A 12,645-nucleotide genomic window follows, 5' to 3' on the forward strand; every position below is an offset into this window, starting at 1 on the left:
CCGAACTGTAAAAAAATATATATATTCTCTAATATGTAGAGAGGCTCTTATTTCAACCACAGGAATATCTGTCTGTTACGGAGATATAGTTATTACAAAGAGAAGCTAAGTCCCAAGAGTGAACACCTTGCCGCACAGCACTATGTCAGGTTTACTTTTAGGTTAAATCTTCCAAGAGCTGGTCCTTCACTACTTAAATGGACGTTCACTTGGCAGTGAAGCTATGCAGCCTGGCCATTTTATACTGCTGTCACAACAAACCTGCACTAATGGTATCCCAAAATGTACTTTACCTTAATACCGATGCAAATGCAATGAACGATTACTGTTCTAGAATTTCATCCAACTCAGCTTCTGAGCAGATGTAAAAATATAAATTACTTCATGCTAAGAGAAAGTAGCAATACTAAATGAGAAACTACAGAAAAGCCACAATACATAAACATATGCTCTTTTCTGAAAATATATGTACTACAATAAAACCCTACCAAACTTTATACTTAATAAAAAAATGAGTACCATAGCAACCCCCCAAAATCCTCAACCTATAACAAATGTGTAATTTTTATACTATCAATAAATTCTCTTTCATATAGAGGAGGTTCGTGAGCAACATCTGCATAAAAATACCAAGGTAAACATTATGAAATCTGAAAACCATTCTAAGGGATTTTTAGAGACTTTTCCCCTTGTTTCTATGACACGCTGTAGCGTGCCACTTACCTGCCTACTTGCACCATTTTCTTTCAAATTAAGTTGTGCAAATATCAAGTCTTCTGTGCCACCAGCATGCAGCCTCAAACAAAACCAGTTCCACTGCTGATTGAAGCAGAATTGCATTGCACAGCTTCAGATCCGTGCTGCTGAGTCCACTGCACTCTCCAAAGTGTTCAACTTTGGCAGCAAAGCAATGGACTGGCAACGATGGGGAGCCTTGATACGTGACAGTGGCTACTGAGATATTCAGTCAGACGGATGGCTTAGATCTAAAACAATAGTGAGAGCCAGCTTAAGTAAAACTTTACATATTTTAGACTTGAAAAAAATTTATTAATACCAAGTGTGTTAGGCATATTTTATATTGCAGACATAGTATCATGGCATCATCATACATAATGAGAGGTAAATAATTCAACGACCTGTACTATAACGTAAGATTTTTTATGTAGATTTGTAAGGAACTAATTTAAAGCATAGTTATATTTTGAGAAAATCTTAAAAACTAAGCCTTCTTAGTGAATTTTATTTTTTTGGATTACAGTTTCTAAGGTTTGTAAGAGGTGCTATTTTCTGCAGCAGCCAAAGATTCAAGCAACTCAATGTGAGAGTAAATGACTGGGTTAAAAGAGCCAAGTTCCCGGGAACAGGGCTGTAAAAGAAATACACCCTCTACAGATCAGGCATAGAAAGAAAATTGTACCACACACTATCTATCTAGTGAGCAATAAATTTCAAAAATTCACTGTCCTACAAGTGAGCCAATAACCCAGACTAGCACAAAAAGGTGTTTATATGCTATTGCTGGAGTACAAGTTGAACTCCAAGGGCTCTTAACACACACGAGACCACAACGGATCCCTAGGAAGCTGTTTAAAAACCTGAAAGTTGCTTCAGCACAAAAGCCCACAGATATGTGTAATACCCCATTGTGCCTGTCTCCGCACTGCTCCATGGGCCATTGATCTAAGAACTCTCTTGCTTAGCAGGAGCAAGTCAGGCTCTCACAGAGGCTCATCAGGGCCTCTGTTACAGTTACTGATATTACAGTTGACGTCCTTCAGTCACTAACTCGATCTCTCACATGCAAACTTTACATACACCTACTTCAAAGCAAGTCTGATCTGCAGTCTAGCAGGTAGCACTACAAAATGTAACACCAAGAAAGACATTTTATTCTTGTAAAGACTGTTGCAAGTTTGATCCTGATTTTATAAAGACCACTACCCTGCCTTTAGAGTTCCATGTTGTAATCCTTACCCGAAAAACCACAGAAGGTCTTTGTGATCCAGGATCCTTCCCTTCTCTGGAGAAATAAAATGAGAAATTTCATTATCTTTGGATAATGGAAACTGCAAGAGGAAAGAACAGAAATAAAGCTATGAAGACATGGTATTACAAACACAGTTCTTCTGTAGGTGAAACTGTTAGGGATTATAAACTCCCGGAAAATCAAATCTAGGGGGAAAGGAAACTCAGATTAAAATGCATTAGTTTTGGAGGAATGCTTCAGGCCACTTAGACAAAAGAAGTCAAAATATTTGTTTTTCACTGTTTTCAAAGTTAAAGGGAAGAATAGTATGAAATTTACTTAAGTGTGCAATGGTATCTTCTATTTCCATTTCAGGAAAAGCCTTCAATTATCATTTACATTGTTCATTTACACTGAATTTTTGCAAAGTCTAAGTCTGACAATTACAGAATTATTTCTAGTTGTTTGTAAAAATTATAGCACTGATAATCTAGATAATGGAAATAGCTGTATATTATATTGTATTTCGTAATGTATTTCATATAGAAATATGTTTCTGATTGAAATATATACCTACTTTATTTCCATTTGTTTCCTGGGTAGAGAAACAGTTCTATTCCTCTTTTTACTTGTTAAGCTAAATGCATATTTTGTTTCTGATTACCATTTTTATGTACACGCCAATTCTATATTAGAATATATTATGTATCATATCTGTGGGATTATGCCAGATTTGCTTGTTATTATTAGCCACGTAGAGTCAATTGTGCTTGTAAATTGCAAAGATTCGTGTTTATGTTTTTCAAAGGGACAGCAAATTTTACTAACTACTTGCCCAAAACATTCTAGATAACGCATTTTCATCCTTCAGTGCTCCATTAAACAAATAGCAGCCAAATTCACTTCTTCATCAGAAAGATGCACCAAAAGATGTAGTCTTTCTACATTTCTAAATAAAGCCTTTTCGTTACAGTTCTAAAAATTCAGTATGCTTTTTACAGAAGAAAATAATAAAAAATTCTTAGAGATTCTCCTTCATACTTTATTTGGATGGAAAAGCAGAATGGCTGATTTCTTCACTGAAATCAGCATATAAATATTTCTTGCACAAGGAAAGTATTGCCAGACAAAAAAGGCTGTGAGTTCTTAGACTCTAAAAAAAACTAATTCTGAGGCAGTCTTGGAAAGTGTTAGTTAGAAAAGAATAAACTCTCTGATGAACTTTCTTCCTCATCTTTCACAGACTTGTCTTATGCAAATTTTAACTTATCCAGAGAAGATGGCGCCTACTGGTTCATAATTCAGCATCCTGTCCAACATTCTTGATATAGATTACACTGCTAAGGTCTAAAAGTTAATTACTGCTGAACTTCTCTGGAAATGCATCAAAAGTTTCTGAGGACTTGACTGAGGCTTTGGTCCAAGTCCAATCAGCATCTGAAATTAGATGTTATTAACTTCTTAATAAAAAAATGCATTTCATATAGCATGCATCTTCAATTTCTGCATGTAAAAAACTGGGCACAAGAATGTTTAGGCCAAATATTAAGACCATCCATCAACTTTAGATCAATGGGGAGAAAAGACCTATTTTGAAGCAAGTATTTATTTTTCCTGCATATCAACAAAACATTTTGCACAGTATTTAAACTGCTGGTTCAGTTTTGTACAACAGTGAAGATGTTTTCTCATGAAGACATGTTATATTCAGTGGATTTCCAGCAAGAAAAAACAATCTTTATCTGCCTGGAAGATTGTTTGTCTTAAAAAAAAAAAAAAAAATTCATTAGCACAAGTTACGTAATTATGGTTTTTTTCCTTCCAGGAAAAATGTTTGAATGCATTTCAGAGGGGACAGGGAGAGGAAGACAGTCAGTAGCATTTAAAAATGTAGAGAATTATCTGTAACCAGAATACCTTTCACGGTCTAATGACAGAAAAATCAGATTAATTCTACATTAGGTGTTACATTTAAAGATAGGTAAATTAAAGCTTTTAAACCAACTTTTCTTCCTTTAGCATTTTTTTGAGCTTCTTGCTGCATTTTCTCCTTAATGCTGCATTTCTTTCAGTTCATCAGGATCTGCCTCTATTCACATTGTCAATCTTTTTCACATTTACCTCTATCTGAGAAGAGACTTACGTAACTGGGAATTCCTGTTCCAAGTGCTCAGGAGGTCACTCTTCTGTTTAGTCTACTTCTGCAGCCCTCCACTTCCATGTATTTCAGTTCTTGAAATCATTTTATCCTTACCACCTCAATTTAAATTACATTAGGTCCAAACCTATTGCTATTTATTCAGTTATTAGCTTCATTCTCTCCTCTCCAGAGGTATTTGTTGTCACTGTCACTTTATTTATACATATAAGCATTCTTCTTTTAGTTATACACACAAGCATTTCTCCTACTTACTCATACAAGCATTATGAGCTGCGAGACACAATTTACTTTCAGTAGCCTGTTATGTTTAAGAAGCAGTATCTGACCATGTCAGATGCCTACAGATTTAGGTATGGCTGCAGCTATCACAAAGGAGGAAAGAGATGAGGTTATGTAGGCCATCTTCGCACTACAGCACCCCATCCTCTGACTCACGTTTTGTGGAATGGTTTGGGTTGGAAGAGACCTTAAAGACCATCCAGTTCCAACCCCCTGCCCTGGGCAGGGACACCTCCCACTAGACCAGGTTGCTCAAAGCCCCGTCCAACCTGCCCTTGAACACCTTCAGGGATGGGGCAGCCACAGCTTCTCTGGGCAATCTGGGCCAGGATCTCACCACCCTCAGAGTGAAGAATTTCTTCCTAATATCTAACCTAAATCTCCCCTCTTTCAGTTTAAAATCATTACTCCTCATCCTATCATTCTAGTCCCTGATCAAGAGTCACTCCCCAGCTTTCCTGTAGTCCCTTTAGGTGCTGGAAGGGGCTCTAAGGTCTCTCTGGAGCCCTCCCTTCTCCAGACTGAACACTCCCAACTCTCTTAGCCTGACAGTTGTTAGGGGTTGGGATCTTATCAAATGCTACTTTCACCTCTTGAAATAGTTAGACCTCCCTTGAACCAGGACGACTAGCCCACCACAACATCACTTTTGTTAAAAAACAAGGCCCGTGGGGGGCACCTGAGAGAAGGACCCCCTGGCCGGCGAGGCCCATGAGGTACGGCAAGGGAAGGCCGGAGGGAAGGCCGGGCCCGAAGGGCGGTAGAGATTCCCTCAGCCTCCCCCCAGGGCCAGAGGCCGCTCACTCGTCAGTACCACGCTCTCTTCCGTTTTTGTTCTCTCCGGCGTTGTTCCCTCCCGAAGGCGGGCAGCGGGGCGGTACATCAGGGAGGCGGCCAGGCTGGGCCGCCGCTGGTTCCCGCCCCGCCGGCGCTGCCCGCGCATGCGCATCCTCCGCATCCTCCACCTGAGCGCCCGGCGCGCGCTGTGGGTGGTGGCGGGGTTAGGCCTAAGGCGGGCGGCCTCAGCGGAGCGGTCTGGACTGGGGCTCTCCTCGCCGGCAGCCGCCTCCTCGGGGAGCCAGCTCCCTTCAGAGGCTTCGGGGGGCTGTGGAGGTTGCTGTTCGCGGCCCTTGGCCATTGGTGCGGCTCTGCCCGCGGGAGCCTGGCTCGTCCCTTCCCTCAGCGCGTCGGCGCGGTCTTGGCGGCTTGTCCCGGGGGCGTCGGGGTCACGGCCGGCGGGCTTCCCTCTCCCGTGCCCTGCGGCGCGGCTCCGGAGTTAGCCTGTGGTAAAGTTATCGCGTATTGACCCGGTTTAATGAGCAGCGGAGGGAATTATGTCTTACTGTAGTACTTTTGAGGGAAAGCAGAGCAAAGCTTTTGTCCCTTTTCTTGCCAGCCCCTTGCTGCAACAGAAGCATTTTAATTCTGTTTGCTTTTTTTTTCCTCTAGTATGTAGTAGTCTTTTTACAGAAAAGGCTGGGAAGCTTAATTATTTTGGGATGCCTTATTTTAGACTGGAAAAAGTGCTGCTGGGTATGGAATATCGCGTTGTTGTGGGATGGATGTCAGTGGTTCCTGGGCTGTGAAACACCCGGGGCTTGTGTGGGAACCTCCAGATTTAATGACCTGGGGTCATTAATTTGTGCCAGGGATGCCCAAAGTGCACCAGCCCAGAGCAGGAACTGCTGGGCCTGGCTTTGGGGCTGCTGTTAAATGTTATGAACCTCTGGTTCTGTGTCCTGGCTTGAGGTAAAACAGAAAATAAAAATGCAGGCAGGCTGGCGTATCATCCTTGAGGGGTGTGAGCAAGCTAGCGGATTTTTATTACCTCTTGTCCCGTGTTGTTAGGCAGCATGCAGTGTTTAAATAGATAAGAAGAAAGTCCACAGAAATGTACATCAGTTTGCAGGTGTTCTTCAGTCCAGGTATTTCCTATCTAGTTACAAGTCGATAAGCACAATGCAGCTTCTCAGCCTGGAAAGGGTGGAAATGTTGCCCTGGAATCAAGTGATACAGTGAAATGGAGAGTTTCATTTTTGTTATACCTGTTAAATGAAGTCGATTACCCATAAGAAAAATAAGGGTAATCCATTAATTTAGCCCCGTTAATGATTAGTGCTCAATATTTGCTCATGAAATTGTCAGAATGGTTAATAAAGAGAACTGTGAAAGTCAGATTTGTATGGATTATAAAATACAGTTCTAATTTTTTGAAAGTATTACTGTTTTTCAGTATTTTCTAGTAGTGGTTTGTGATCAGTTCACTAATGAACTGTACAGATTTAACATCTGCTATGTGTGAAATTATAAGCAAGTTACAAAAAGCTGCCAAGTTCAAGAACTGAACTTAGTGTGCTTTTTATGCTTGATATGGTGGTGCTTTCCTGTGCTCCAGATGGTTGCATTCATTTATGTTCAATTGTTTCATTAGGGTTCAGAGAGATGATGCCTTCACATTCTTGATAACGTGCTGCTTCTGTTGTTGTCATGAGTATGTTGAAGATAATTCTGTGTGAACCTGAAATGGTCATCTTGTAGAATTTTTGAAGAGTCGCTAGTTGCTCTCATAAGTTGGAGATTACAATAATTTTTTCTTGTTTTCCTGTTTTGATAGGGCCGCAACGCCAGTGGTTGCTTTTCGTGCAGGATTCGTCATGATCACTCCAGCTTTTGAGCTGACCCAGGATCCGGATTTTCTTACAATAGTAATCAAAGTACCTTATGCCAGAGCTTCAGAGTTCGATGTGTATTTTGAAGGGGAAGATTTTAAATTTTATGCTAAGCCATACTTTCTCAGGCAAGTAGTGGCAGGATTTAGAAAAATTGGATTTAGTAAAAGAAATAAAAGTCAGCAGAGAATGAACTTCAGTTTGGTCCCTTCAGAACGTTCCTCATCTGCAGGTTTTACACTGTAGACTGCAGACAGACCATTTTGTGCAAAGAATTGTTTTTATGGATCTGACCTCTGTTTCTAGACATTAAATCACGTTAAAAGGAGTTTAAAGAAATACTTTTCTAAATTTACTTTACGATAGAATTTTAATTGTAAAATGGCAAGGCAATTCTTTGGATGTATGTAAGTTGTGTAGAATGTGTGTCTTCTCCCAGAGCCAGATACAGTATATTTGCTGAAGAATGGGTTTTGATGCACTTCTAGTAACATATGGTGAGAAAAGTCATGTGAGTGGAGGCAGTAGGAAGTGAGGTTCCAGGCTGTGTCTTTTCTCTAGATAGCAAGTTCCCCACTACACTATAGGAAAGGAACAAGAGGCAATCTCAGTATCAAAGTTATTCTGAGTAAGCAGTACAAGAACTCTGGAGGAGTTCTCGTATCGTGTTGCTGGGGGTTAGCTTAGAGTTTTTAAATTGCAGAATCTTCCCAGTGTTGTACATTGTGCCAAGGGCGTCATCTCTGTGGTGGCTGTGGCCTCATCCAAGCTGGGAAACCAGGAGTTACAAATTTTCTCTATCTTGGATGCTGGTCTCTTGTACCAATATCTAGGGAAAAAAATTTTGAGGTGCATGGGGATTTAACTCAATGAATTCCATTAGTGTCAACAGGAGTCATGTAGTTAAGTCCTTTGTACTGCTTTTGGAATGTGACTTACATTTTTATAGGCTGAAACACTTAAGTTGTGGAATTAGTCAAGCATTCAATGAGGCATCTCATTTTTTGCCTGCAGACTAACACTTCCTGGAAGAATTATAGAAGATGGCAGAGAAAAGGCATCTTATAATACGGACAAAGGTATTAGTTAGTTTTCTTAGTATGTGTGTCATTAAAAATGCTGCTAACTCTGCAATAATTTGTACTTTGCTGCACTGTAATTGCATAGAACTTTATTGAAGTGTACGATACTGTAAATAAATGTAAAGTTTCTCATATGTAGTATTAAAAAAAAAAATCTTGCTTGGGGTTTATTGTACTTACTTAGGCCATCCTTAAGCACAAAGGATGTGTTCAGAACTGTCCTAGTAATGAAAAAATTATGTACAAGTCCTTCTGAAGCCCTTTGGGGGCATGGGGACATGTCATTGTACCAAGATCATTAGTCTAGTAAATCTGCAAAGAAGTCAGGTAGTGCTGAGCAGAAATGAGATAATCCTGAGGTACTCTCTTGAATATGTCTTAAGAGAGAAGACGTTATCTTTTCTCCACACCTAAGGTGGAAGGTATTTCTGGAGTAAAATATGTACCTTATGGAATTAACGTATTCACTAAAAAAACCCCACAACTAAATAAAACCTATAATTTGCTGCTTGCAAAGCCTTTATTATGTCCTTGACTTAAGACAATAATCAGATTGCTGAATGTAGTTTCCTATGGTCTGTTGAATGCTTGATTGGTGGAAGGATTCAAGATAAAATAAAGCTTGTATTCTGTTGGTTTGTTTTTATACAATGTGAGTCGAGAGACCAACACTTGTTAAATATTCTCTTCCACGCTTTATCATTAAAGTCTTTTATTTTTGTGAAGTAAGGTTAAAAACATGCACAGGGATTGATGCATAATAAAATGCTACCTGCATGTGTCCCAGTTTCTGTGAGCCTTTTTCATTAGAGGAAAAATGCATATTTTTGTTTGTCTTGGATATTTTAATGCAATAACTGTATTCTGACTTCCCTTTAAGGAACTTTTACAATTCGGTTACCTAAGGAGATTCCTGGCCAATATTTTGAGGGACTGGACATGCTGACATCTCTTTTAGCACCAAAGAAATCAAGATCAGGAAAACCTTTAGTAGAAGAGATAGGTATGACAAAAAAAAAATCCTGTTTATACTAGTGATACTCATACATAATGAAACAGTTAATAGTTATAGATCTACATAGTGATATATATAGAAAAATAGAATATTTCTATTATTGCCTAGTCCAAGGTATGAGAAGAGTGTGAATGAATGTGAAAGTTCACCTAAGTATAAAAGTACATGTCTTCTTTATAGGTTTAGTTATGTTTACATTTTTCCAAAATGTGCTTAACATATGCTAATCCTCTGTAGATCTTTGTACCCCTCTAGTGGCTGTATAATACACACACATTTGAGTCTTCTGCTTTCTACAAGCTAGCACAACTGGACCTTTAGTTCAAATGGCATAAGCTAATTAAAACCACAGGTTCTAGTGGATGACTTGGCTGAAATCAGTATTTAACAGACAGGAAGGTTTGACTAGCTGTGTTTAATTTTTTAATATTTATCTGAAATTATTGATAACATTACTTTGATCCTGTCAGGGTTCTTTTAGCATCAATTCTGATCTTGTTGAAATCAGTGGAACAATTACTTCAGTCTTTGAGTGAGTATACTTAAAAACTTCAGTGTTCCCAGTCTTCATTTTTGAAAGTTTGAGAATTTGGAGCAGGACCTATGGTTTCCTGATGTAAGCGTCTGCCTTTATGACTCAGTGTCATATAAGATTTCTTAAAAGACGTAGTAAAATGAGAAAGGCTTATTGTGTTATCAGTGTTTGCCTTTCTATTAAATAATATGTATTTTCTATGTAATAATTTTCTTTCTCTGACCATGCAATAGATACAGCTGCTTCTGCTGGGTTGTCTGAGGAGGAAGAAGAAGAATTTGACTGGGAAATAGAGCAGACCCCTTATGAAGAAAGTGCAGAAAGCATGCTACCACTACAGTACTGTTACGGCTTTGGGAATTTGCGGTCAGGAGTGTTCCAGCGGCTGCAGGTAGGTGCATTTTTGTCTTTTTGTATTGTAAAAGTTCAGGGTAACTTTCTTGTTGGAAAGGCTCCCTGGCTTATTCCAGAGTCAGGAGGGGATCATTAGATAATTGTTCTTCTCCATTACCCCATTCTGTGACTCAGAATATTCTGCTTTTGCACGTAGTAATACAGAGAAGTCCTTGTTGCTGCAGAACTTCGGGGATGGTAGAGACTGAGTTAATTGTGTAGCAGAGTCAACAGGCCAGTCTGTTTCTGCAGTAGTTTCAGTGTTGGAGGAAAGGGCTGGATGGGGTCCTTGGTAAAAATGGCCTCTAGAGGTGGGCTGCTGTCACCAGCATGGTTCAGCTCGCCTGTGAAGGCACGGAGAAAAAGGCCTGTATGAAGCAGGCCATGTGCCAGGGGAATAGTTCTGGCAAGCTGCAAACTGTCTCCCTGCTGTTAACAGTCCGCTGTTAACACTTGTGCTTTGTATTTGGTATTGTCTTCTGTTCTGACTTCAAACATATTTAACATCAACGTACAGTATATTTCAGATGCCATGAATTTTAATTTATTTTTAAATTAAAAAGAAATTACTCAAAAAATAACGCTAGTGTATAAGTCCTGTTGTGGTTGTTGCAGTAATTTTTTTTTATTGTGAAATTCATGGTAATTTTCTCTTCGTACTTTTTGCTGTAGACTTGATGTTCTCACAAGACAAAAACTTTTGAAGTGTGAACTCTTCAAGGTGTCTGCCCACCTGCTATCTGTGGGATTTACTAGGGTTATGCTGATGCACTGAAATTTGCTTTTGTGGGTTAATTGGTAGGACAGGAGCTTTAAAATGCAGTTACTTTGCTCTTGTGCGTTCAGCAGTTTTTTTAATTCATGAATAGATTGAAGCTAATCTACAGCCTGTAGCATGCCAGATAGTATAATAATATTTGTAGTATATAGAGCTCTTATTAAAATAGTAAATTATAACAACTTTTTGTAGTGTTCTTACTCTAAGCAATTTAAGTTGTAGCTGTTTAAAGCAACTTAATTATGTAACTCGTTATTGCATAATTGTAGTATTTTCAGGGTTTGGAGCAGAAGGATTGCTGTTTATGGAGAAAGTATTTACATTCTGTTTGGATATATACATTGGTTCATTACCATGAAATTTGTGAAGTACGTTTCCCATCAGCATTAATGTACCACTACTTAATGATGCTTAAAAGGGCACTGCAATTGCCCATTAATTAATGTATGGCCACCTCAGAGTGTGACAGTAATCCCAAAAGTCACAAGAACGGTATCTATGGTTTTTATCTTGTCTTTGTTGTGGGCTTTTGTTAAACATTGCAAATCTTATCATAATGCAAAATAACCTGTCTGCCTTAAGATAAAATGGCCTGAGTAGACTTCATAGTATCATGAATTCTAAGGAACTTCAAATAATTGAATTTCCTTGGAATTTTGATGTTTTGTCTGCACAATGGAGCCTGAATTTGCAAGATTTGCAAGGGAGGTTAAAAGCGACCAGGGATTTCAGTGTAATGCTGATAAGCATCCTTCCTAAACTCTTACTAAATAAATCTTGCATATCATACTTGTGGCTTGATCATATAATTTTTGTTCCATTTGCAGGATGAACTCAGTGATGTTATTGACATTAAGGCTCCAGACCAGACTCCTGTAGATGAACGTAGGAGGAAACGCCTGGCAGCTGAGGCTGCCAAGTTTGACCCTGATCATTACCTGTGAGCATTGATTTACTTCACCTGGTCAAGTGAAAGTACCTCAGTTGAAATATATTCACTTTTTCTTTTCATAAATTATTGGTTTTGAGATCACTTTTGGAAATAATAGCTTTATTTTTTTTATTGTCTGTTTCTTTGTCTCTTCACAGTAGGCCTTAGAGGGTATTCTTAAGTGTGACACTGACACAAGACCTTGCTTATCAGTTTTGGGGTTACTCTGCTGTTTAGTTACTGCTTAAATCTGCATTCGAGCAGGGGCTGCTGTGAACTGTTGCAGAACATTGTTTCATAGTTCGCCTCTTCAGCAGCTGAGTAGCCAATCCCTGCCAGCATTTCAGGTTGTAGATGTCAGAACTTTGTCTTCCCCTTGTGAAACAAGGATTACTGAAACATCCTGGTCTATGAGAAAGTAAATTTGAGCTTTGAAGTGGTGAAGATTTTGTCTGGGCCACTTTTGCCTTCATCAGATGAAGCCTTTTTTACAGCAGAATGAGGAAAAGTGCCAAACCAAGACTCTCTGTTTCTTTGTGCTTCGTCCCATGTAATGAAGGTGGAAATGATTCTTCTTGCCTTTTAAGTTGGAGTATTTTGGGTTGAATTAGGTTCAGAAACTTCCAAATAAGTAAACTAAATTGAAGCCATGAGATCTATTAATACAGTGATTCTTGCAAGATTGATTTGGTGGGAGAAGAGTGTAGTCCCTAGTAGGGAGAATTAGTACTTCTGGTGTGTTTTGTTGGGGAGAGGCAGGCTCAACCCATTTTGAGTTGTTTCAGGAGGTGTCTTTGCAAACTTGGAATTTTTCCCCAGTCAGGTGTTTCAGA

At 39.2% G+C, this 12,645-nt stretch overlaps 1 protein-coding gene and 1 long non-coding RNA gene across 4 annotated transcripts in view; one reads left to right on the forward strand and one right to left on the reverse strand.

Annotated features, from left to right (window-relative positions):
• Positions 1-729: 729 nt before the first annotated feature.
• LOC134521347 (uncharacterized) lies at positions 730-5,336 on the reverse strand. The gene is made up of 3 exons (XR_010072724.1): positions 5,214-5,336; positions 1,978-2,023; positions 730-986 (listed from the first exon to the last, which is right to left on the reverse strand). It is a non-coding gene; the product is annotated as an uncharacterized LOC134521347 (long non-coding RNA).
• A 28-nt stretch (positions 5,337-5,364) lies between these two features.
• SHQ1 (SHQ1, H/ACA ribonucleoprotein assembly factor) overlaps positions 5,365-12,645 on the forward strand; it is a 55,614-nt gene continuing 48,333 nt past the window's right edge. Inside the window, exons 1-6 of one of the 3 annotated variants that reach the window (XM_063348123.1) lie at positions 5,365-5,695; positions 7,024-7,206; positions 8,093-8,157; positions 9,041-9,163; positions 9,944-10,101; positions 11,709-11,821. In XM_063348123.1, coding sequence (XP_063204193.1) covers positions 7,064-7,206; positions 8,093-8,157; positions 9,041-9,163; positions 9,944-10,101; positions 11,709-11,821 — 602 coding nt within the window. In that variant the 5' untranslated portion in view covers positions 5,365-5,695; positions 7,024-7,063. Of the gene's footprint in view, positions 5,696-7,023; positions 7,207-8,092; positions 8,158-9,040; positions 9,164-9,943; positions 10,102-11,708; positions 11,822-12,645 lie in introns of those variants that run through there. The other 2 variants (XM_063348124.1, XM_063348125.1) reach the window with 2 other exon arrangements.

The sequence above is a fragment of the Chroicocephalus ridibundus genome, chromosome 10 (genome assembly GCF_963924245.1).
Source record: "Chroicocephalus ridibundus chromosome 10, bChrRid1.1, whole genome shotgun sequence".
In the NCBI taxonomy this organism is placed as follows: Eukaryota; Metazoa; Chordata; class Aves; order Charadriiformes; family Laridae; genus Chroicocephalus; species Chroicocephalus ridibundus.